General features: G+C 52.5%; 1 protein-coding gene across 2 annotated transcripts in view; it reads right to left on the bottom strand.

The window, feature by feature from the left end:
- Nucleotides 1-25,488, bottom strand: part of KDM5C (lysine demethylase 5C) — a 106,860-nt gene that overhangs the window by 56,681 nt on the left and 24,691 nt on the right. Inside the window, exons 5-13 of one of the 2 annotated variants that reach the window (XM_075324276.1) lie at nucleotides 21,109-21,279; nucleotides 20,882-21,019; nucleotides 20,593-20,658; nucleotides 20,229-20,352; nucleotides 18,495-18,670; nucleotides 17,755-17,913; nucleotides 17,455-17,574; nucleotides 17,166-17,324; nucleotides 16,900-17,081 (exon numbers count right to left, since the gene is read on the bottom strand). In XM_075324276.1, coding sequence (XP_075180391.1) covers nucleotides 16,900-17,081; nucleotides 17,166-17,324; nucleotides 17,455-17,574; nucleotides 17,755-17,913; nucleotides 18,495-18,670; nucleotides 20,229-20,352; nucleotides 20,593-20,658; nucleotides 20,882-21,019; nucleotides 21,109-21,279 — 1,295 coding nt within the window. The remainder of the gene's footprint in view (nucleotides 1-16,899; nucleotides 17,082-17,165; nucleotides 17,325-17,454; nucleotides 17,575-17,754; nucleotides 17,914-18,494; nucleotides 18,671-20,228; nucleotides 20,353-20,592; nucleotides 20,659-20,881; nucleotides 21,020-21,108; nucleotides 21,280-25,488) is intronic. The other variant, XM_075324277.1, reaches the window with a different exon arrangement.

Genomic DNA, 25,488 nt, shown 5'->3' with positions numbered 1-25,488 from the left:
ACCGCTTGTAGCAGAGCATCGGCTCGGTCGGGCGGTGGAGAAGTTCTGAAGAAGCGAGTTGGAGGACGAGAGCTGAACTCTATCCTGTACCCGTGAGACAGAATGTCTCTCACCCAACGGTCTTTGACCTGTGACAGCCAAATGTCGCCAAAGCGGGAGAGCCTGCCACCGACCAAGGATGCGGATAGAGGAGGCTGAGAGTCATGAGGAAGCCGTCTTGGTAACGGTTCTTCCGGCTGGCTTTTTTGGGCGTGATTGAGTCCGCCAAGAATCTGAGCCCCTCTGATCCTTTTGAGTCCTTTTGGACGAGTAGAATTGGGACCTGCCTGAGCCTCGAAAGGACCGAAAACCAGACTGTCCCCTCCTCTGTTGGGGTTTGTTTTGTCTGGGCTGAGGTAAGGAGGAATCCTTACCCTTGGAGTGTTTAATGATTTCATCCAAACGCTCACCAAACAATCGGTCACGAGAAAAAGGCAAACTGGTTAAGCACTTCTTGGAAGAGGAATCTGCCTTCCATTCTCTCAACCACAGGGCTCTGCGTAAAACCACAGAGTTGGCTGACGCCACCGCCGTACGGCTCGTAGAGTCTAGGACAGCATTAATCGCGTAAGACGCGAATGCAGACATTTGAGAGGTCAAGGGTGCCACCTGCGGAGCAGATGTACGTGTGACCGTGTCGACCTGTGTAAGCCCAGCTGAAATAGCTTGGAGTGCCCATACGGCTGCGAATGCTGGCGCCAACGACGCTCCAATCGCTTCATAGATGGATTTTAACCAGAGTTCCATCTGTCTGTCAGTGGCATCTTTAAGTGCCGCCCCATCTTCCACTGCAACTAGAGATCTGGCTGCAAGCCTGGAGATTGGAGGGTCCACCTTGGGACACTGTGTCCAGCCCTTGACCACGTCAGGGGGAAAAGGATAGCGTGTATCTTTAAGCCGTTTGGAAAAACGCTTATCTGGATAAGCGTGGTGTTTCTGGATTGCGTCTCTAAAGTCAGAGTGGTCCAGAAAAGTGCTTAATTTACGCTTGGGATACCTGAAATGGAATTTCTCCTGCTGTGAAGCTGCCTCCTCCGCAGGAGGAGCTGGTGGAGAAATATCTAACATCTTATTGATGGACGCTATAAGATCATTCACTATGGCGTCACCATCCGGGGTATCTAGATTGAGAGCGGCCCCAGCATCAGACTCCTGATCAGTTACATCCGCCTCATCACACAGAGAGTCGTCCCGCTGGGACCCTGACCAGTGTGATGAAGTTGAGGGTCGCTCATAGCGAGCCCGTTTAGGGTGTCTGGGACTGTCGTCCGAGTCAGAGACGTCACCCTGGGGTGCGTGTGACACCCCCGGAGCACGGAAATGTTCCAGTTAAGGGGGACCAGGGAGCAATGATTCAACAGTGTCCGTGGTCTGAGTTACTGGTCTAGACTGCAATGTTTCAAGAATTTTAGACATAGTCAGACAATCTGTCAGCAAAAGCTGCAAACTCCGTCCCTGTCACCTGGACAGCATTCACAGGTGGTTCTCCCTGGGTCACCTCTAGCAGCGGCCCCGGCTGAGCAATTGCCACAGGGGCCGAGCACTGCACACAATGGGGGTCAGTGGAACCTGCCGGTAGAGTAGCCCCACATGCGGTACAAGCAGCATATAAAGTCCGTGCCTTGGCACTTTTGCTTTTTGCGGACGACATGCTGTTGTCTCCTTGAGAAATCTAAGGAGGGTATATAGCAGAAAATCACCAGCGACTGTACAGTGCCAAGTATTGCCAGCACAAATACAAAGTACACTATGGCACAAGTGGGGGAGAGCCCTTGAGGGCTGCTTACCGCCCGCTGAAAGCGGGTGTGAGGTCGTAGAATCCCTTGTCTGAGTCTCCCCGTCTCCCCTCTGCAGCTCAGCGTGCAGGCAGGAATGGCTGCCGGCGTCCTGTGAAGAGGGGCGGACCCTGGGCGTCACAAACAAAAGTGCGGGAAACTGCGTCCCACTGTGCCTAGTGTGAGGGCTGGAGTATGTAAAACAGACTCCAGCTCTTAGCGCTGCTGGTCTGTACAGCGTCCCGCCCTCCTCCTGACTGGCAGGTCTGGGGGCGGGAACGATACGAACTAGGCCGCAAAAGCCGGGGACTGTAGTAATCTAGCGCGGCCGTCATATATGCACGGCCAGCGCGGAAGTCCCCGGCGCACCACAAATCCCAGCCGCGACGCAGTAAAAACTGACCCCCGCGGCCGGATCGGCCGATCGTACTAAGTCACCTCACTCAGCAGAGCTGTAGTGAGTAACGGCACAAGCGCAGCAGCGCTGTTTACCCCGGCGCACTAACACACCCAGCAATGCTGCAGTGTGCGTGCGATAAGCACGGGGACACGGAGTACCTTGATGGAGCAGGGTCCAATCCCTGAGCAAACTCCGCTCCGTATCCAGCAGATCCTCCAGGGGCTGTGGATGGAGCACGGCCTCAGTGCCCGGAGACCGGTAAAGTCCCACTTCACCCAGAGCCCTAATGGGGATGGGGAAGGAATCAGCATGTGGGCTCCAGCCTCCGTACCCGCAATGGGTACCTCAACCTTAACAAACACCGCCGACAGAAAGTGGGGTGAGAAGGGAGCATGCTGGGGGCCCCCGTATGGGCCCTCTTTTCTTCCATCCGACATAGTCAGCAGCTGCTGCTGACTAAACAGTGGAGCTATGCGTGGATGTCTGGCCTCCTTCGCACAAAGCATAAAACTGAGGAGCCCGTGATCCCACGGGGGGAGGTGTATAGCCAGAAGGGGAGGGGCCTTACACTTTTTAGTGTAATACTTTGTGTGGCCTCCGGAGGCAGTAGCTATACACCCAATTGTCTGGGTCTCCCAATTAGGAGCGATAAAGAAAGAAGGGAATTTTGTTACTTACCGTAAATTCCTTTTCTTCTAGCTCCAATTGGGAGACCCAGACGATTGGGTGTATAGCTACTGCCTCCGGAGGCCACACAAAGTATTACACTAAAAAGTGTAAGGCCCCTCCCCTTCTGCCTATACACCCGCCGTGGGATCACGGGCTGCTCAGTTTTAGTGCAAAAGCAAGAAGGAGGAAAGCCAATAACTGGTTAAACAAATTCAATCCGAAGGAACATCGGAGAACTGAAACCATTCAACATGAACAACATGTGTACCCGAACAAACCAAAAATCCCGAAGGAAACAGGGGCGGGTGCTGGGTCTCCCAATTGGAGCTAGAAGAAAAGGAATTTACGGTAAGTAACAAAATTCCCTTCTTCTTCGGCGCTCCATTGGGAGACCCAGACGATTGGGACGTCCAAAAGCAGTCCCTGGGTGGGTAAATTAATACCTCAAGTTTGGACTGTAAAAACAGCCCTTCCCTACATGGAGGCAACCGCCGCCTGCAGGACTCTTCTACTTAGGCTGGCATCCGCCTAAGCGTAGGCATGCACCTGATAACGCTTGGTGAAGGTGTGCAGACTCGCCCAGGTAGCCGCCTGGCACACCTGCTGAGCCGTAGCCTGGTGCCGTAATGCCCAGGACGCACCCACGGCTCTGGTAGAATGGGCCTTCAGCCCTGATGGAACCGGAAGCCCAGCAGAACGGTAGGCTTCAAGGATTGGTTCCTTGATCCATCGAGCCAGGGTGGATTTGGCAGCCTGCGACCCCTTGCGCTGACCAGTGACAAGGACAAAGAGTGCATCCGAGCGGCGCAGGGGCGCCGTGCGGGAAATGTAGATTCTGAGTGCTCTTCACCAGATCCAACAATGCCAATCCATTTCATATCGATGAAATGGATAAGGACAAAAGGAAGGTAAGGAGAAATCCTGATTGTGATGAAAAGGGGATACCACCTTAGGGAGAAACTCCGGAATCGGGCGCAGCACTACCTTGTCTTGGTGAAACACCAGGAAGGGAGCTTTGGATGACCGCGTTGCTAGCTCGGACACTCTCCGAAGAGACGTGACCGCTACCAGAAAGGCCACTTTCTGTGAAAGTCGAGAAAGTGAAACATCCCTCAGAGGCTCGAAGGGCGGCTTCTGGAGAGCAATTAGTACCCTGTTCAGATCCCATGGGTCTAACGGCCTCAGTACGGAGGGACAATGTGACAAACCCCCTGCAGGAACGTGCGTACCTGAGGAAGTCGTGCTAGGCGCTTCTGAAAGAATACAGACAGCGCTGGAACTTGTCCTTTAAGGGAGCCGAGCAACAAACCTGTTTCCCAACCAGATTGCAGGAAGGAAAGAAAAGTAGGCAATGCAAATGGCCAGGGAGACACTCCCTGAGCAGAGCCCTAAGGTAAGAATATCTTCCACGTCCAGTGGTAGATCTTGGCAGACGTCGGCTTCCTAGCCCGTCACATGGTGGCAATGACGTCATGAGATAATCCTGAAGACGCTAGGATCCAGGACTCAATGGCCACCCAGTCAGGTTCAGGGCCGTAGGATTCAGATGGAAAACGGCCCTTGGGACAGTAAGTTTGGCCGGTCTGGTAGTGCCCACGGCTGGCCGACCGTGAGATGCCACAGATCCGGGTACCACGACCTCCTCTGCCAGTCTGGGGCGACGAGGATGGCGCGGCGGCAATCGGAGCTGATCTTGCGTAGCACTCTGGGCAACAGTGCCAGAGGGGGAAACACATAGGGTAGCTGGAACTGCGACCCATCCTGAACTAAGGCGCCTGCCGCCAGAGCTCGTTGATCGTAAGACCACACCATGAAACTCGTGACCTTGGTGTTGTGCCTAGACGCCATTAGGTCGACGTCCGGCCTCCCCCGAAGGCCCCAGATTTCCTGAAACACGTCCGGGTGCAGAGACCATTCCCCTGCGTCCATACCCTGGCGACTGAGGAAGTCTGCTTCCCAGTTTTCTACGCCCGGGATGTGAACTGCGGATATGGTGGATGCTCTGTCTTCCACCCACATCAGAGTCCGCCGGACTTCTTGGGAGGCTTGCCGACTGCGTATTCTGCCTTGGTGGTTGATGTATGCTACCGCTGTGGAGTTGTCCGACTGAACTCGGATCTGTTTGCATTCCAGCCACTGCTGGAAGGCTTGCAGGGCAAGATACACTGCTTAGATTTCCAGAACATTGATCTGAAGGGTGGACTCCTGCTGAGTCCACGTACCCTGAGCCCTGTGGTGGAGAAAGACTATTCTCCACCCTGACAGACTCACGTCTGTCGTGACCACCGTCCAGGATGGGGGTAGGAAGGACCTTCCTTTTGACAATGAGGTGGGAAGAAGTCACCACTGAAGAGAGTCCTTGAGCGTCTGAGAAAGGGAGACGTTCCTGTCTAGGGACGTCGACTTCCCATCGCTTTGGCGGAGAATGTCCCATTGAAGTGGACGCAGATGAAACTGCGCGAAAGGGACTGCCTCCATTGCTGCTACCATCTTCGCTAGGAAGTGCATGAGGCGTCTCAAGGGGTGTGACTGGCCTTGAAGGAGAGACTGCACCCCCGTCTGTAGTGAACGCTGTTTGTCCAGCGGGAGCTTCACTATCGCTGAGAGAGTATAAAACTCTATGCCAAGATATGTCAGTGATTGGGTCGGTGTCAGATTTAACTTTGAAAAGTTGATGATCCACCCGAAACTCTGGAGAGTCTCCAGCGCAACGTTCAGGCTGCGTTGGCATGCCTCTTGAGAGGGTGCCTTGACAAGTAGATCGTCCAAGTAAGGGATCACAGAGTGACCCTGAGAGTGCAGGACTGCTACCACTGCTGCCATGACCTTGGTGAAAACCCGTGGGGCTGTCGCCAGACCTAAGGGCAGGTCTACGAACTGAAGATGCTCGTCTTCTATAACGAATCGCAGCAAACGTTGGTGCTCTGGAGCAATAGGCACGTGGAGATAAGCATCCTGATGTCTCTTGATGCTAGGAAATCTCCTTGAGACCTTGAGGCAATGACGGAGCGGAGGGATTCCATCCGGAACCGCCTGGTTTACACTGCTTTTTGAGCAGTTTTAGGTCTAGAACGGAACGGAAGAGCCGTCCTTTTTTGGCACCACAACCAGATTGGAGTAAAAACCGTGACCTTGTTCCTGAAGAGGAACAGGGATTATCACTCCTTCTGCCTGCAGAAGAGCATCGGCTCGGTCGAGAGGTGGGGAAGTTCTGAAGAATCGAGCCGGAGGACGAGAACAAAACTCTATCCTGTACACGTGAGACAAAATGTCTCTCACCCACCGGTCTTTGACCTGTGGCAGCTAAATGCCGCCAAAGCGGGAGAGTCTGCCACCGACCGCGGATGCGGAGAGAGAGGGCTGAAAGTCATGAGGAAACCGCCTTGGTAGCGGTTCCTCCGGCTGCCTTCTTTGGGCGTGATTGAGCCCGCCTGGAGTCTGAGCCCCTCTGAGCCTTTTGAGTCCTTTTGGACTAGGAAAATTGGGACCAGCCCGAGCCTGGAAAGGACCGAAACGTCGACTGTCCTTCCTTGGGTTTTGTTTGATCTGAGCTGGTGTAAGGAAGAATCCTTACCCTTGGCCTGTTTAATGATTTCATCCAATCGCTCAGCCAACAGTCTGTCACCAGATAATGGCAAACTGGTTAAGCCCTTTTTGGAAGCAGGAACTGCCTTCCATTCCCTTAACCCCAAGGGTCTGCGCAAAACCACGGAGTTGGCGTACGCCACCGGCGTACGGCTCGTAGAGTCCAGGACAGCATGAATAGCGTAAGTCGCAATGCATGCGAGGTTAAGGACGCCACCTGCGGCACAGATGTACATGTGACAGTGTCTATCTGCGCAAGACCAGCTGAAATAGCTTGGAGTGCCCATACGGCTGCGAATGCCGGAGCAAACGACACGCCGATAGCTTCACAGACAGATTTCAACCAGAGGTCCATCTGTCTGTCAATGGCATCTTTAAGTGAAGTCCCATCTTCCACTGCAACTATGGAGGATGGCGCGGCGGAGAAAAGCTTGTCTGGATAAGCGTAGTGTTTCTGGACTGCTCCTCTGAGTCAGAGAGGCCCAAAAAGTACTGAATTTACGCTTGGGATACCTGAAATGGAATTTCTCCTGCTGAAGCTGCCTCCTCCACTGGAGGGGCTGAGGGAGAAATATCCACCAGTGTATTGATGGGCGCTATGAGATCATTCACCATGGCGTCCCGTTAGGAGCATCCAGAATGAAAGCGGTCTCAGGATCAGAAACCTGATCAGCTACCTCATCATACAGAGAATCCTCTCGCTGAGACCCTGACCAGTGTGTGAAGTCGAGGGTCTCTCCCAGCGAGCTCGCTTAGGCTGTCTGGGACTGTCGTCCGTGTCAGAGCCTTCAGTCTGGGATGTATGGGACCCCCTTGGAGCACGGATTAGTTCCAACTGAGGGAGACCGGGGAGCCTTGATTCAACAATGCCCATTCACCGCCCTGGACTGCAAAGTTGCTAGTATTTTGTTCATAGTCCAAGACATTTTATCAGCAAAAAAACTGCAAACTCTGTCCTCTGGACAGTTTCACAGGTGGCCCTCTCTGGGCCACCACTAGCAGAGACTCTACCCATTAGGGGTTAGTGGAACCTGCCGGTAAAACAGCCTCACGTGCGGTACAGACAGCATAGAAAGCCTGTGCCTTGGCCCCCTTGCTCTATGCTGACGACATGCTGTTGTCTCCTCAGAGCTATCTAGGGGTATATCGCCAAGAAGCGACTGTACAGCCACAAGTCTCAGCCGCGCCGCAGCCTCCAGCGCGGCAGTTTCCCACAGATAAACTCACTCAGCTAAGCTGCAGTGAGTATAGTCCAAGCGCGCAGCGCTGTTGTCCTCGGCGCACTAACACGCCCAGCAATGCTGGCGTGTGTCTGTGTATGGTCTTGCAAATATAAGTACAAGGATAAAGTACACAAAAGAAGGGAATTTTGTTACTTACCGTAAATTCCTTTTCTTCTAGCTCTTATTGGGAGACCCAGACGATTGGGGTATAGCTACTGCCCTCTGGAGGTCACACAAAGCACTACATCAAAAGTGCAAGGCCCCTCCCTCTCTGGCTATACCCCCCCCGTGGCATCACGGGTTCTCCAGTTTTAGTGCCAAAGCAAGAAGGAGGAAGCCAATAACTGGTTTAAACAAATTAACTCCGAATAACATCGGAGAACTGAAAAAACCGTTCAACATGAACAACATGTGTACCCGCAAACAACAAAAAAACATCCCGAAGGACAACAGGGCGGGTGCTGGGTCTCCCAATAAGAGCTAGAAGAAAAGGAATTTACGGTAAGTAACAAAATTCCCTTCTTCTTCAGCGCTCTATTGGGAGACCCAGACGATTGGGACGTCCAAAAGCTGTCCCTGGGTGGGTAAAGAAATACCTCATGTTAGAGCTGCAAAACAGCCCTCCCCTACGGGGGAGTCACTGCCGCCTGCAGGACTCTTCTACCTAAGCTGGCATCCGCCGAAGCATAGGTATGCACCTGATAATGCTTGGTGAAAATGTGCAGACTGGACCAGGTAGCTGCCTGGCACACCTGTTGAGCCGAAGCCTGGTGACGTAATGCCCAGGACGCACCCACGGCTCTGGTTGAGTGGGCTTTTAGCCCTGAAGGAACCGGAAGCCCCGCAGAACGGTAGGCCTCTAGAATTGGTTCTTTGATCCATCGAGCCAGGGTGGCTTTAGAAGCCTGCAACCCCTTGCGCGGACCAGCGACAAGGACAAAAAGTGCATCGGCACGGCGCATGGGCGCCGTGCGGGAAATGTAGATTCTGAGTGCTCTCACCAGATCTAGCAAACGTCAATCATTCTCATACCGGTGAACCGGATGAGTGCAAAAAGACGGTAAGGAGATATCCTGATTAAGATGAAACGAGGATACGACCTTAGGGAGAAACTCCGGAATGGGGCGCAGCACTACCTTGTCCTGGTGAAACACCAGGAAGGGAGCCTTGGATGACAGAGCTGCCAGCTCAGACACTCGCCGAAGCGATGTGATCGCAACGAGAAACGCCACCTTCTGTGACAGGCGAGAAAAAGAAACTTCCTTCAGAGGCTCGAAAGGCGGCTTCTGGAGAGCAACTAGAACCCTGTTCAGATCCCATGGATCTAACGGCCGCTTGTACGGGGGTACGATATGACAAACCCCCTGCGGGAACGTGCACACCTTAGAAAGACGTGCTAGACGCTTCTGAAAAAAACACGGATAGTGCTGAGACTTGCCCTTTGAGGGAGTCGGGCGACAAGCCCTTTTCTGACTCCTATTGTAGGAAGGAAAGAAAAGTAGGCAATGCAAATGGCCAGGGAGACACTCCCTGAGTAGAGCACCAGAATAAGAAAAATCTTCCACGTTCTGTGTATATCTTAGCAGACGTGGGCTTCCTAGCCTGTCTCATGGTGGCAACGACCCCTTGGGATAATCCTGAAGACGCTAGGATCCAGGACACAAAAGCCACCCAGTCAGGTTCAGGGCCGCAGAATTCCGATGGAGAAAACGGCCCTTGGGACAGTAAGTCTGGTAGTGACCACGGTCGGCCGACCGTGAGATGCCACAGATCCGGGTACCACGATCTCCTCGGCCAGTCTGGTGCGACGAGTATGACGCGGCTGCAATCGGATCTGATTTTTGCGCAGTACTCTGGGCAAGAGTGCCAGAGGTGGAAACACATATGTGAGCCGGAACTGCGACCAATCTTGCACTAAGGCGTCTGCCGCCAGAGCTCTGTGATCGCGCGATCGTGCCATAAATGCCGGGACCTTGTTGGTGTGCCGAGACGCCATTAGGTCGACGTCCGGCACCCCCCAGCGGCAACAGATTTCCTGAAACACGTCCGAGTGAAGGGACCATTCCCCCGCGTCCATACCCTGGCGACTGAGGAAGTCTGCTTCCCAGTTTTCTACGCCCGGGATGTGAACTGCGGATATGGTGGATGCTGTGTCCTCCACCCACATGAGGATTCGCCGGACTTCCTGGAAGGCTTGCTGACTGCGCGCCCCTTCTTGGTGGTTGATGTATGCCACCGCTGTGGAGATGTCCGACTGGATTCGGATCTGCTCTCTTTCTAGCCACTTCTGGAAGGCTAATAGGGTAAGATACCCTGCCCCGATTTGAACATCGATCTGAAGGGTGGACTCCTGCTGAGTCCACGTCCCCTGAGCCATGTGGCGGAGACAAACTGCTCCCTACCCTGACCGACTCGTATCTGTCGTGACCAGTGCCCAGGATGGGGGCTATGGCCACTATAGCAGAGAGTCCTCGGCCGTCTGGGAAAGGGAGACTTCCCTGTCCAGGGAGGTTGACTGCCCGTCCCATTGGCGGAGAATGTCCCATTGCCGTTGGCGCAGATGAAACTGCGCAAAGAGAACTGCCTCGATGGCTGCCAACATCTTCCTTAGGAAGTGCATGAGGCGCCTTAAGGGGTGCGACTGGCCTTGAAGGAGAGACTGCACCTCTGTCTGCAGTGAACGCTGCTTGTTCAGCGGAAGCTTCACTATTGCTGATAGAGTATGAAACTCCATTGATTGAGTCGGAGACAGATTTGACCTTGCCAAATTGATGAACCACCCGAAAGTCTGGAGAGTCTCCAGCGTAACATTCAGGCTGCGTTGGCATGCCTCGAGAGAGGGTGCTTTGACGAGTAGATCGTCCAAGTATGGGATCACCGGGTGTCCCTGAAAGTGCAAGACTGCTACCACTGCTGCCATGACCTTGGTGAACACCCGTGGGGCTGTCGCCAGACTGAATGGCAGAGCTACGAACTGAAGATGTTCGTCTCCTATCACAAAACGTAGAAAACGTTGGTGCTCCGTAGCAATTGGCACGTGGAGATAGGCATCTTTGATGTCTGTTGAGGCAAGGAAGTCTCCTCGAGACATTGAGGTAATGACGGATCGGAGGGATCCCATCCGGAACCGCCTGGAGTTCGCATGCTCGTTGAGCAGTGTCAGGCCCAGAACGGGACGGAAGGACCCGTCCTTTTTTGGAACCACAAAGAGATTGGAGTACAAACCCTCGCCCTCGTTCCTGAGGGGGGACAGGGATCACCACTCCTTCTGCTCTTAGAGCATCCACCGCCTGCAGCAGGGAAATGGAGTCGGAGGAAGAGAATAGAACACTGTCCTGTGCACGTGAGCACAATGTCCGTCACCCACCGGTCTGTGACCTGTGGCAGCTAAATGTCGCCAAAGGCGGGGGTTCTGCCATCAACCGCGGATGCGGAGAGAGAGAGAGCGTTGAGAGTCCTGAGGAGACCGCCTTGGTAGCGGTTCCTCCGACTGCCTTCCTTGGGCGTGATTGAGCCCGGCCGGAATCTGAGCCCGTCTGAGGTTTAGTAGCCCTTTTGCCCGAGGACAATTGGGACCTACCGGAGCTTGGGAAGGACCGAAATCTCGACTGTACTTTTAGGACAGTATTAACAGGGTAAGTCGCAGTGCAGACATTGCGGGTTACGGACGCCTCTGCGGTACAGATGTCCCTGTGCTCAAGGCCAGCTGCGCAAGAACAGCTGAAAAGGTTAGGTTGCCTATACGGCTGTGGATGCCGGAGCAACCGACACGCCGATAGCTTCCTAGACAGATTTCAACCAGAGTCCATCTGTCTGTGACTGGCATCTTTAAGTGAAGCCCCATCTCCAGTGCAACTATGTCTCTAGACGCAAGCCTGGAGATTGGAGAATCCACCTTTGGACCCTGGGTCCAGCGCTGACCGCGTCAGGGGAAAAGGGATAACGTGTATCCTAAAAACGTTTGGAGAAGACGCTTATCTGGTAAGCGTGGAGTTCCTGGACTGCTTCTCTGAAGTCAGCGTGGCCAGAAAAATACTCAATATCTGTGTGAGATACTGAAAAGGGACTTCTCCTGTTCGTCTCCTATCTCCACTGGGGGAGCTGAGGGAGAAAGATCCAACCTTCCATTGATGGACGGTATAGGATCATTCCGTATGGCGTTACCACCCGGTGTATCCGGATCGATAGCTATGTCAGTATCAAAGCCCTGAAGAGCTGCCTTTTGGTCAAGTAGATTGCCCATGGCCTGTCTGGACTGCAAGTCTCTATATTATGACTACTCCGTCCCTGTCCATGGACAGGGTTGACAGATGGTTTCTTTGGTCACAACTAGTAGAGACCCCGGCAGACGAAGTGCTAGAGACCCCGGCAGACGACGTGCTACAGGGGAGCATGCACACAATGGGACGGTGTCATGAACAGCATCCCATGTAGTAAAAACAGCACTGAAAATCTGTGTTGCTTTTTTTGCCGCTGCCGACTAGCTATCTAGAATTATATAGCCAAGATTGGTGACCGTACAGTGCAATGTATAGCATACAGGCATAAAGTACAAATGACCACTGCAGCACAAGCAATACAAGCAGCATAGAAGCCTGTGCCCTGGCACCCCTGCTCTTCTGCTGCTGTATACTAGTCATCTAGGGGAATATAGCCAAGAGTGACCCTACAGTGCAATGTATAGCATACAAGCACAAGTAGAAATGCACACTGCAGCACATGCAATACAAGCAGCATAGAAGCCTGTGCCCTGGCACCCCAGCTCTTCTGCTGCTATAGACTAGTCATCTATGGGAACATAGCCCAGAAGAGTGACCATACAGTGCAATGTATAGCATACAAGCACAAGTACAAATGCACACTGCAGCCCATGCAATACAAGCAGCATAGGAAAAAACCTGTGCCCCAGCACCCTTGGTTTTCTGCTGCTGTAGTCTAGCCATTCCAGGAGAATATAGCTAAGACTAGCGACTGTACAGTGCAATGTATAACACATAAACACAAATGAACACCTCAGTCGTGCATACAAGCAGCCTAGAAAGCCTGTGCCTTAGCACACCTGCTTTCCTGCTGCTAATGTGTCGCTCCCCAAGCGGGCATATAGCGACCTGTGCAGTTAAAAACAACACATGTACACACTGCAGTTATCTTGGTCAGCACTATGTGTGCCGCTTACCGCCCGCCTATAAGCGGGTGTATGATCGCCACCGTCCTGCCTGGTCGAAAGTCCGACTCCAGTAATGGCTGCCGGCTTCTTCCCCAGCTCCTGTGAGGAGGGGCGGGCCGTGGGCGTGCCCCCAAGGCAGAGCGGGAATCCGGCGCCCGACAGTGTTGCAGTGAGAGGGCTGGAGCATGTAAAAAGGCTCCAGCCCTCGGCGCTGCTGATTGCTCAGCGCCTGTCCCCTTCCCTGAGTGACAGGGAGGGGGCGGGAACGAAGCGGCACTAGGCCGCAGAAGCCGGGGACTGGATTTATAAGCGCCGCCGCCGTAAAAGCGCGGTCGGCGCCCAGTCCCCGGCGAACTACAAGTCCCAGCCGCGCCGCCGCTCCCGGAGCGTCCGGCGCGGTAGTTCCCAAAAGACAAAGTCACTCAGCAAAGCTGCAGTGACTGTAACCCTTTACTGTCCCCGGCGCACTAGCACACCCAGCAAGTCTGGAGTGTGCTGTGCCTGTGTGACCGGGGACACAGAGTACCTGTAATGGTGCAGGGCCATGTCCCTGAACGGTACTCCAGCTCCGTATCCAACAGGTTCAAATGGGTCTGTGGATGGAGCCCGGCGTCAGAGCTTTGAGGCCGGCAGGATCCCACTTCCACAGAGCCCCTCAGGGGGATGTGGAAGGAAAGCAGCATGTGGGCTCCAGCCGCCGTACCAGCAATAGGTACCTCAACCTTACAACACCATCCAGGGGTGAGAAGGGAGCATGCTGGGGACACTAAATGTGTCCTCTTTTCTTCCATCCGAAATAGTCAGCAGCTACTGCTGACTAAAAACTGTGGAGCTATGCATGGATGTCTGACCTCCTTCGCACACAAAGCTAAAACTGGAGAACCCGTGATGCCACGGGGGGGGTATAGCCAGAGAGGGAGGGGCCTTGCACTTTTGATGTAGTGCTTTGTGTGACCTCCAGAGGGCAGTAGCTATACCCCAATCGTCTGGGTCTCCCAATAGAGCGCTGAAGAAAAACACTGTGGCAATAGTGGGGTCAGCACCAAGGTGCTGCTTACCGCCCGCATAAGCGGGTAAGTGGTCGCCAGAATCCCTTTGCTGGGTCTCCCAGAGCCTGTGTCCGTTCTCCAGCTTAGATTGCCTGCAGGAATGGCTGCCGGCGTCCTGTGAAGAGGGGCGGGCCGTGGGCGTGCCCCAGACAAGAGCGGGAAACTGGCGTCCCCCTGTGCCCAGTGAGAGGGCTGGAGTATGTAAATAAGACTCCAGCCCTCGGCGCTGATCATTGTACAGCGTCTCGCCCCTTCCCTGACTGGCAGGGCTGGGGGCGGGAACGAAACGTAACTAGGCCGCAAAAGCCGGGGACTAGATTTATAAGCGCTGCCGTCGTAAAAGCACGGCAGCGCGAAAGTCCCCGGCGCACCACAAGTCTCAGCCGCGCCGCAGCTCCAGCAGCGGCTGGCGCGGTAGTTCCCGACACATAAACTCACTCAGCTAAGCTGCAGTGAGTAAAGCCCAAGCGCGCAGCGCTACTGTCCCCGGCGCACTAACACACCCAGCAACGCTGGAGTGTGTCTGTGCATAGACTGTACGGGGACACAGAGTACCTTAACGTTGCAGGGCCTGTCCCTGACGATACTCCGCTCCATTCCAGCAGGATCTCCGGGTCTGTGGATGGAGCCCGGCCTCAGAGCCTGGAGGCCGGTAAGATCCCACTTCACCAGAGCCCTTCAGGGGGATGGGGAAGGAAAACCGCATGTGGGCTCCAGCCTCCGTACCTGCAATGGGTACCTCAACCTTAAACACCGCCGACAAGAGTGGGGTGAGAAGGGAGCATGCTGGGGGCCCTAGTATGGGCCCTCTTTTCTTCCATCCGACAGTCAGCAGCTGCTGCTGACTAAAACAGTGGAGCTATGCGTGGATGTCTGACCTCCTTCGCACAAAGCTTGAAAACTGAGCAGCCCGTGATCCCACGGGGGGTGTATAGGCAGAAGGGGAGGGGCCTTACACTTTTTAGTGTAATACTTTGTGTGGCCTCCGGAGGCAGTAGCTATACACCCAATCGTCTGGGTCTCCCAATGGAGCGCCGAAGAAAAGCCGGGGACTCGAGTAATAAGCGCGGCCGCCGTATAAGCGCGGCCAGCGCGGAAGTCCCCGGCGCACTACAAGTCCCAGCCGTGCCGCAGTGTTTCCGTGGCAGCGGCGGTCAGCGCGGCAGTCCCTATACATAAACACACTCAGCAACGCTGAGTGTGTAATGGCACATTTTAACCCGGTCAGCGCCGCGGTCCCCGATGCACTAGCACACCCAGCAAAGCTGAAGTGTTGCTGTGCGCGGTCCCCACAGGGATACAGAGTACCTCCACGTAGCAGGGCCATGTCCCTGAACGGTACCCGGCTCCTATCCAGCAGGCTCCACAGGAGTTGTGGATGAAGCACGGTCTCCTGTGCCTGGAGACCGATAGGATCCCACTTCACCCAGAGCCCTGAGGGGGATGGGGAAGGAAAACAGCATGTGGGCTCCAGCCTCCGTACCCGCAATGGATACCTCAACCTTAACAACACCGCCGACAAGAGTGGGGTGAGAAGGGAGCACGCTGGGGGCCCTATATGGGCCCACTTTTCTTCCATCCGACATAGTCAGCAGCTGCTGCTGACCAATCTGTGGAGCTGTGCGTGCATGTCTGCCTCCTTCGCACAAAGCATAAAAACTGAGGAGCCCGTGGAAGCACGGGGGGTGTATAGGCAGAAGGGGAGGGGCTTTACACTTTTAGTGTAATACTTTGTGCGGCCTCCGGAGGCATAGCCTATACACCCAATTGTCTGGGTCTCCCAATGGAGCGACAAAGAAAGACCACTTTCTGTGGTAATAACGTCTCAGTACTTAGCTTGAGACGCAGGTGCCAGGTCCCTGGGGGGTCATCGCTCCGTCCGGCAGGATCCTGAACAGGGCTGCGGATGGAGACCGGTCTCCTGCAAAGCAGTGAGAACCGTGATGGCTCCCACTTCAAGCCAGAGCCTCAAGGGATGGTGAAGGAGCGCGGCATGTGAAGGCTCCAGCCCTGAAATCAACCTTAACAGCACCGCCGACACAGTGGGGTGAGAAGGGACATGCCGGGAGTCCAGATTGGACCCGCTTTTCTTCCAAATCTTTGAAATCAAAAATCAGAGGATGCATGTGTGTGTGTGACCTCCTGAACACAAAGCATTGAACTGGTTGGATTTGTCATCCGGGGAGTGTATATGCTCGGAGGGAGGAGCTACACTTTTAGTGTAGTACTTTGTGTGTCCTCCGGAGGCAGAAGCTATACACCCATGGTTTGGGTCTCCCATAAGGAACGATAAAGAAAAAACAACGGACGGAACTACCGCGGGACTTCCGGGGAGAAGGTGTGACCACCCTCCCTGTACAGTCCCCACATGGGGACACAGAGTACCTTAAAGTTGCAGGGCCCGGTCCCTGGGGGTGAAGAAGCTCCGGTCCGGCAGGTTGCACCAGGGGCTGCGGATGGAGCACGGTCCCAGCACGTGGATGACCGTTTAGGCTCCCACTTCTCCCAGAGCTGCATAAGGGATGGTGAAGGAGACGGCATGTGGCTCCAGCCTCTGTACCCGCAATGGAAACCTCAACCTTAACAACACCGCCGACATAGTGGGGTGAGAAGGGAACATGCCGGGGACCCCATAGGGGTCCTCTTTTCTTCCATCCGTCATAACTATGTATGAGAATGCATGAGTGGATGTGTGCCTCCTTCCACACAAAGCATAAAACTGAGGAGCCCGTGGTCCACGGGAGGGTGTATAGGCAGAGGGGAGGGGTTACACTTTTTTAAAAGTGTAATACTTTGTGTGGCCTCCAGAGGCAGAAGCTATACACCCAATTGTCTGGGTCTCCCAATGGAGCGACAAAGAAATTTCACTTTAAGAGTATGTTAGGTGTCAGAAATACAAATAAACTATCAAATTAATTCACAACATGAAGTGACTTTCTTTGGAGGGATAATGCTTGAGGTATAATTTTTTTTTTTTTAAAAAGGCACTTACCAATGCAGGTAGTTAATAGAATAGCTCCAGTGATCCTCGATGTGCCAACAAAAAGCGGAGAACACCATGCCCACGTAGAGCCAGGGCACCTTCATCCCCGAGATATCGGCATTGATGTGACACAGGACAGATTGCTCCAGTATTGGCATAACATTCAAGTTCCAGCCACTTGTGGCATAAGTCTGAATAAAAATAAAAGTAATATATTAATAGACTGAACCATGTAAACCTGGAAAATAGAGGATAAAATAAATTCAGTTAATCACCGTCTCCTCAGGAGTCAACTCAGATTTGCCATCAAGCATTGGAAAGCCGCTACCAAATTCCTTGGAGTGAATATCGGCCCCGTACTGTACGGTCACGTCCTCCTCTATACTGTTCACCAGGCGCCAGAACTCCTTCTCCACTAGCTCTGTCGGTACCATCTGCAGACAAAGAGGAAGACGAAGAATATGAGGAGGGTCAGAAAGGATGGAGTAATTGTTTGGTCTTAAGTATGAAGGACCATGGAAACGTTTCACTTTTGCAGTTGACAACCCAACTGGGCGAACTTACGTGAACGGGCATGTTGAAGTAATCAGCCTTGAATGAATCGGCCATTTCGCCGAAGCTTTGTAACGTATACTCTCGAGTCGCCTGTTCAAACCCAAAAGCTTCAGGAGGCCTCTTACATTCCTAAAGGGAAAAATTGGATCAGCATTAGATAGAAGGATTTTTGTGTACTCACCGTAAAATTCCAATGAAACGAGAGATAAAAGGGAAACCTCCCCAAAAAAACCTAACAGATCCGGGAAACCTCCCCCCAAAAAACAAACCAAGACACACACAAAGATAGATTGTCCTCTTTCTACTTACTGCCATGACACATTTGGGACAGTGCCAAATGCCCTTTGGAGGTTCTGGTAATGGAGGCAGCAAACAGAACGTGTGGTAGTTGTCATCACATCCATCGCAAAGCAGTAACCTTTCATCGTCATCTCCACGGGCGCAAATCCGACAGATGTAGCTATCCACCTGTAGCGGAAACATAAGTGACAGCAATGTAAGCGAATGGCTCTGAGGCCCATCATTAATCCGCGGCTGCCCTTTATAGGTAATCAATAAGTGATCAGACTCTAAAGTGCTTCTGATAAACAACCCCCCCGCCAAATTTCGGTCTGGACTTCCAGATTGTGGGATCCCGATAGGCAGAGCTCCCACGAATGATCTCGCGATAAAAAAAGAGGAAGATCTTGTTATTTCACTGACAGCGGCAGCAAAAGGGGATCCCACAATTTGGAAGCTCGGGGGGGAAAGTCAGGCCTTTTGGGGGGCAGTAGGAGCACTTATAACATATCTAGTCTGGTGCTGCCCACTTTTATTTACTCCAGGGCTATGAAAGGTATCCTATAGAAGTTATCGTCACCTCTAGTCCTGCTCCAGATGATTTCACAAGAAGGAAATTGCAAATGTGATAGTACACGGCGTGCAATCTGGTTCATAGAGAGTGGTCCTGAGTTAAGACCCCAATGCTAAGAACTACATCATTTGCCATAATATGGCATGCAGTCAGGGATTGCTTTTCTTTAGGCGCTCGTCTCAATCAGTGGACTTACAAACTGGGCACTGCTGGTGTTCCTCCGAAGCCTCATGGTCATCTTGGTGCAGGGTTCGGGGCTGAGGGACCGCTCCCGCTTTATGTGTGTATGGTATTCCCCGGGCTCGCCTCTTGAATCTAGACCAGGCTCTTCCTTGATCACCAGCGTCGGGGGGCATTCTGGAATATCGTTTTCTAAAAATGAAAACATTAACAAGTGTATTACATAAAAAGCCATAAATTATATAAGGACCCCAGAAAGGTTACAATAGTACATGAGCCGTGCCCTCCAGATAACAAGTAAAGGGCTGAGCTGCAATGGCGGACACGAGCCATTAATAAGGGTGGCATGCTTTATTACCAATCCTGCTTCAACCCTTTCATTAAAGCACCACTCAAATGGGGGTGGTTTTTGCACTGCTGGAGTGGCGCTTATAATTCAAGTCCCAGCCCCCAGATTTATACTCGCCCTCCATCGTCTTCACCTTGTACCAACGCCATCTCGTAAAAGTAACTTCTTACTGGCTGGAAGTTACATCACAAGCTCCAAATGTAAGTCTATGAGGGCCAGAAAGAGGCTCTCATAGACTTGTATTGATTTATTACCTCCATGAAACACTGGAGCTCCCAAATTGCCGCAGACTGACGGGCGCGGTAGTGATTGAAGATGAGGCAAGTATATGAGAAGGGTCTGGGATTTTAGATGACAAGCACTACTCCAGCACTGCAATGAACACCGCTGAAGTGGTGCTTTAAACCATAATGGACGCACTAACCCTGCAATCTTGTACAGGTGGAACCTTGGTTTACAAGAACAGTCAGTTCTGGGAGTGTGCTTGTAAACCAAGTTACTCGTCTAGCAAAGCAAAATTTCCCATAGGAAATCATTGCAATCCAGACAATTTGTTCCACAACTTGTTCGATGTCCCATCCTGGTCCCCAATTGTGCCATTCCACACATGCACAAACACGCACATATTATGCTCCCCTTACCTTCCGTTCTTGCCGGCCTCCTGGTTCTTGTAGTCCGCTGGTACAGGATGTGTATCGGGTAACCATCGCGACCGATGTCGGAGCTTCCGCTGCCAGAGCGCTGACGTCAAAGGCAGGAGCCGCTTGTCTCCGATTGGTCAGCACGCTGAATTTGAGAAGCGGATATGTATTGGGTAACCATCGCGACGATTGAGGAACTTCCGCCGTTAGCGCTTCTCAAAGGCAACGTGCTGACCAATCAGAGGCAAGCAGCTCCTGCCTTTGATGTCAGCGCAAGCTCCGACATTTGTCGCGATGGTTACAGATACACATCCTTTACCGGCGGACTACAAGAACCAGGAGGCCAGTGATGGAGCGGAAGGTAAGGGGAGCATAATATGTGCGGGTTTGTACGTGTGGAATGGTGCAATAGGGGACCAGGATGGGATATCGAACAAGTTGTGGAACGAATTGTCTGCATTGTGCGCTGGCAGCGGAAGCTCCGGCATCGGTCGCGATCCTGTACCGGCGAACTGCAAGAGCCAGGAGGCTGGCAAGGGAATGGAAGGTAAGGGGAGCATAATATGTGTGCGTGCGTGTTTGTGTGGACTGCAAGAGCGGGTCAGAGCGCGGTGAACGTACGGAACTGGAAGTGTGTGCGGTGAGTATTTGCTCGTACAGCAAAGCATTGCTCGTATAGCGAAATACTCGCACACCAAGTTACTCGTAAACCGAGGTTCCACTGTATAAGTCTCCTCTGGAGGACAGTGATCTTGCATACCTTTCTTCCGTAGATTTTTGTCTTTTGCCATTAACCCAAGTCCCATCATTTTGGGGCCAGCACCATAAATTTGAAGTTTCTTCAACTCTGGGTTCTTTTCTATGTCCTCCTCTGTCGGCTCCGGCTTGGATTGAAAGGAAAACGAGAAAATAAATAAATAAATAAATAGAGAGCAAATATATATATATATATATATATATATATATATATATATATATATATATATATATATATATATATATATATATATATATATATATATATATATATATATATAAAAAAAAAAAAACACAAAACCCTGAATGACGGACTCGCACAGACATACAAAGCAAATGTTATGCGAAAAACACACAAGACCATATACCCAGGATGGTGATGACTCTGGGGGCCGGGAGGAACTTTGAGAAGCAGGATCTGAGTTCTCAGGATCCTGCATGAAATGACAAGAAAAAGAGAAGGAAAAATAAAAAAAAATAAAAACTGACAAAACCATAAGACTGAACAGTCCTTGGAGGTAAGGTTTCCTTACAAACTCCATGATGAATCAAAGAATCCAATCACAAGGAAAGAAATAATTGATTAAATGCAAATCTGCGGAGTGAGGCTATTACACGAGGGACGGCAACGCCAGAGGACGGCAGCATCATTCTCACCTCTTGAGTCAGGCGTTTGGCTCGCCGGCCGTAGCTGGTGATTTTGGACGGCTGCACAGACTGCCGCAGCGGTATACTGTGCGGTTTGTATTCCTTATCTTTCTCTTCGCTGTCGTAACGTGGTTGCTCGCCATAATCCTGCATTTGAGACATCCATTTGTAAGTGAGGAAAAACTGAAAATAAAAAAGGCTTCCTACCTTGGTACAGGATCAGCTGGAAATCTTACCACCAAATTTGCTCCGGACTGGTACATGTGGAAGGGGTAGATAATACGTTCGTAATGCGACCTCAACAGGGAGCCGAGGTTTTTTCCTGAGGGGTACCCCATGCGTTGTGCCACGCGCGCCCATCTCCTCTCTCTGCAGATCGGTTCATAGCCGCCTTCTTCCTGTACGATCTACAAATAGAAAGGACATGCGTTGAATATTTTTAAATTTTGATATAAAATATATATATATATTTTTAAAATGAGATATAGAGAGATTATAAATATTATTATATATATATATATATATATATATATATACATATATATACATATATACACATATATACACATACACATACATATACATACATACACATACATACATACATACATACATTAAAAAAGAGGAATTTTGTTTACTTACCATAAATTCCTTTTCTTCTAGCTCCAATTGGGAGACCCAGACAATTGGGTGTATAGCTTCTGCCTCTGGAGGCCACACAAAGTATTACACTTTAAAAAGTGTAACCCCTCCCCTCTGCCTATACACCCTCCCGTGGACCACAGGCTCCTCAGTTTGGTGCAAAAGCAGGAAGGAGGAAACTTATAAATGGTCTATAACCAATCCAGTCCGAAGGATGTTCGGAGAACTGAAGACCATGAACCAATAAATCAACATGAACAACATGTGTACACAAAAGAAAAACCAGCCCGAAGGGCACAGGGGCGGGTGCTGGGTCTCCCAATTGGAGCTAGAAGAAAAAGAATTTACGGTAAGTAAACAAAATTCCTCTTTTCTTTGTCGCTCCATTGGGAGACCCAGACAATTGGGACGTCCAAGAGCAGTCCCTGGGTGGGTAAACCAATACCCCAATAGAAAGAGCCGGAAACGGCCCCCTCTTACAGGTGGGCAACCGCCGCCTGGAGGACTCGCCTACCTAGACTGGCGTCTGCCGACGCATAGGCATGCACTTGATAGTGCTTCGTGAAAGTGTGCAGGCTCGACCAGGTAGCCGCCTGACACACCTGCTGAGCCGTCGCCCGGTGCCGCAATGCCCAGGACGCACCCACGGCTCTGGTAGAATGGGCTTTCAACCCTGAAGGAATCAGAAGCCCAGAAGTACGGTAGGCCTCGAGAATCTGTTCCTTGATCCACCTAGCCAAGGTGGACTTGGAGGCCTGAGAGCCCTTACGCTGCCCAGCGACAAGGACAAAGAGCGCGTCTGAACGGCGCAGGGGCGCCGTGCGAGACACGTAGATCCGGAGTGCTCTCACTAGATCCAAAGAGTGCAAATCTTTCTCACACTGGTGACTTGGATTAGGGCAAAAGGAAGGCAATGAGATATCCTGATTGAGATGAAAAAGGAGATACCACCTTAGGGAGAAATTCCGGGACCGGACGCAGAACCACCTTATCCTGGTGGAAAACCAGGAAAGGAGATTTGCATGACAGTGCTGCAAGTTCAGACACTCTCCGAAGTGATGTGACTGCAACCAGGAAGGCCACCTTCTGAGAAAGACGGGAGAGAGATACATCCCGCAACGGCTCAAAAGGCGGCTTTTGAAGAGCCGTCAGGACCCTGTTAAGATCCCAAGGTTCCAACGGACGCTTGTAAGGTGGGACTATGTGGCAAACCCCCTGCAGGAATGTGCGGACCTGCGGAAGCCTGGCTAGTCGCGTTTGAAAAAACACCGAGAACGCCGACACTTGGCCCTTGAGAGAGCCGAGAGACAAACCCATATCCATTCCAGGTTGTAGGAATGAAAGAAACGTGGGTAAGGCAAACGGCCATGGAGGAAAACCGTTATTAGCGCACCAGGATAAGAAGATTTGCCAAGTCCTGTGATAGATCTTGGCGGACGTTGGTTTCCTGGCTTGTCTCATGGTGTCAATTACATCCTGAGACAACCCTGAAGACGCTAGGAGCCAGGACTCAATGGCCACACAGTCAGGTTTAGGGCCACAGAATTCCGATGGAAAAACGGGCCTTGGGACAACAAGTCTGGGCGGTCTGGAAGTGCCCATGGTTGACCCACCGTGAGATGCCACAGATCCGGATACCACGACCACCTCGGCCAGTCTGGAGCGACGAGAATGGCGCGACGGCAGTCGGACCTGATCTTGCGTACCACTCTGGGCAACATTGCCAGAGGGGGAAACACATATGGCAGTCGAAACTGCGACCAATCCTGGACCAAAGCGTCCGCGGCCAGAGCTCTGTGATACTGAGACCGTGCCATGAAGGCCGGGACCTTGTTGTTGTGTCGTGACGCCATGAGATCGATGTCCGGCGTTCCCCAGCGGCGGCAGATCTCTTGAAACACGTCTGGGTGAAGGGACCATTCCCCCGCGTCCATGCCCTGACGACTGAGAAAATCTGCTTCCCAGTTTTCTACGCCCGGGATGTGAACTGCGGAGATGGTGGAGGCTGTGGCTTCCACCCACTGCAGAATCCGTCGGACTTCCTGGAAGGCTTGACGACTGCGAGTGCCGCCTTGGTGATTGATGTAGGCGACGGCAGTGGCGTTGTCCGACTGGATTCGGATCTGCCTGCCCTGCAACCACCGATGGAAAGCCAATAGTGCTAGATATACTGCCCTTATCTCCAGTATATTGATCTGAAGGGATGATTCTACTGGAGTCCAGATTCCTTGAGCCTTGTGATGGAGAAAGACCGCTCCCCAACCTGACAGGCTCGCGTCCGTGGTGACCACGGCCCAGGTTGGGGGCAGGAAGGATTTTCCCCGGGACAGAGATGTGGGGAGGAGCCACCACCGAAGTGATGTTTTGGTTGCGCGGGAGAGAGAGATGTTCTTGTCGAGGGAAGCCGAACTCTTGTCCCATTTGCGAAGAATTTCCCATTGGAGTGGCCGTAGATGGAATTGCGCAAACGGCACTGCCTCTATAGCTGCAACCATCTTCCCCAGGAAGTGCATGAGGCGCCTTAAGGAGTGTGACTGACCCCGAAGAAGGGACTGCACCCCCGCCTGCAGAGAAAGCGGTTTGTCCTGCGGTAGCTTGACTAACGCTGGCTGGGTATGGAATTCCATCCAGAGGTAAGTCAGTGATTGGGTCGGCGTCAACATGGATTTCGGGAAATTGATGATCCATCCGAACTGTTGAAGAGTCGCCAGAGCGACAGTAAGACTCCGTTGACACGCCACCAGAGAAGGAGCCCTGACTAAGATCGTCCAAGTAAGGGATCACCGAGTGGCCCTGAGAGAGTGCAGGACCGCCACGACGGATGCCATGACTTTGGTAAAAACCCGTGGGGCTGTCGCCAGGCCGAAGGGCAGTGGCACGAACTGGAGGTGTTCGTCCCCGATGGCGAACCGCAGGAAACGTTGGTGTTCGGGTGCGATCGGCACATGGAGATAAGCATCTTTGATGTCGATCGATGCTAGGAAGTCTCCTTGTGACATCGAGGCGATGACCGAGCGGAGAGATTCCATCCGAAACCGTCTGGTTCTCACATGTCTGTTGAGCAGCTTGAGGTCCAGAACGGGACGGAATGACCCATCCTTTTTTGGCACCACGAACAAGTTGGAGTAAAATCCGCGACCATGTTCCTGAAGGGGAACGGGAATCACAACTCCTCCCATCTTCAGAGCGTCCACTGCCTGAAAAAAATGCGTCAGCCTGTGCGGGTGGTGGGGAGGTTCTGAAGAAACGAGCCGCAGGTTGAGAGCTGAACTCTATCCTGTAACCATGAGACAGAATGTCGCTCACCCAACGGTCTTGAACGTGTGGCCACCAGGCGTCGCCAAAGTGGGAGAGCCTGCCACCGACCGAGGATGTGGCTGGATGAGGACAAGAGTCATGAGGAGGCCGTCTTGGAGGCAGTGCCTCCCGTGGCCTTTTGGGGGCGTGACTTGGACCGCCATGCATAGGAGTTCCTCTGGCCTTTCTCCGGCCGGTTTGACGAAGAGGATTGTGTCTTGGCGGGGGGACGAAAGGACCGAAACCTCGATTGGAACTTCCTCTGTTGAGGTTTCTTAGGCTTGGACTGGGGTAAGGAGGAGTCCTTTCCCGCGGATTCCTTAATAATCTCATCCAACCTTTCGCCAAACAAATGGTCGCCAGAAAAAGGCAAACCAGTTAAGAACCTTTTGGAGGCAGAGTCTGCTTTCCATTCGCGCAGCCACATGGCCCTGCGGACTGCCACGGAGTTAGCAGATGCCACGGCCGTACGGCTAGCGGAGTCCAGGACGGCGTTCATGGCGTAGGACGAAAATGCTGACGCCTGAGAGGTCAAGACTGAAACATGCGGAGCAGAATTCCGCGTGACTGTATTAATCTCAGCCAGACATGCCGAGATTGCTTGGAGAGCCCACACGGCTGCAAAGGCCGGGGCGAAAGACGCGCCCGTAGCCTCATAAATAGACTTCACCAAGAGC

This window comes from Anomaloglossus baeobatrachus, chromosome 9 (assembly GCF_048569485.1).
Source record: "Anomaloglossus baeobatrachus isolate aAnoBae1 chromosome 9, aAnoBae1.hap1, whole genome shotgun sequence".
NCBI classification, from domain to species: Eukaryota; Metazoa; Chordata; class Amphibia; order Anura; family Aromobatidae; genus Anomaloglossus; species Anomaloglossus baeobatrachus.
The sequence above is the reverse complement of the archived record's forward strand: the minus strand, read 5'-3'. Positions and strand labels throughout refer to the sequence as shown.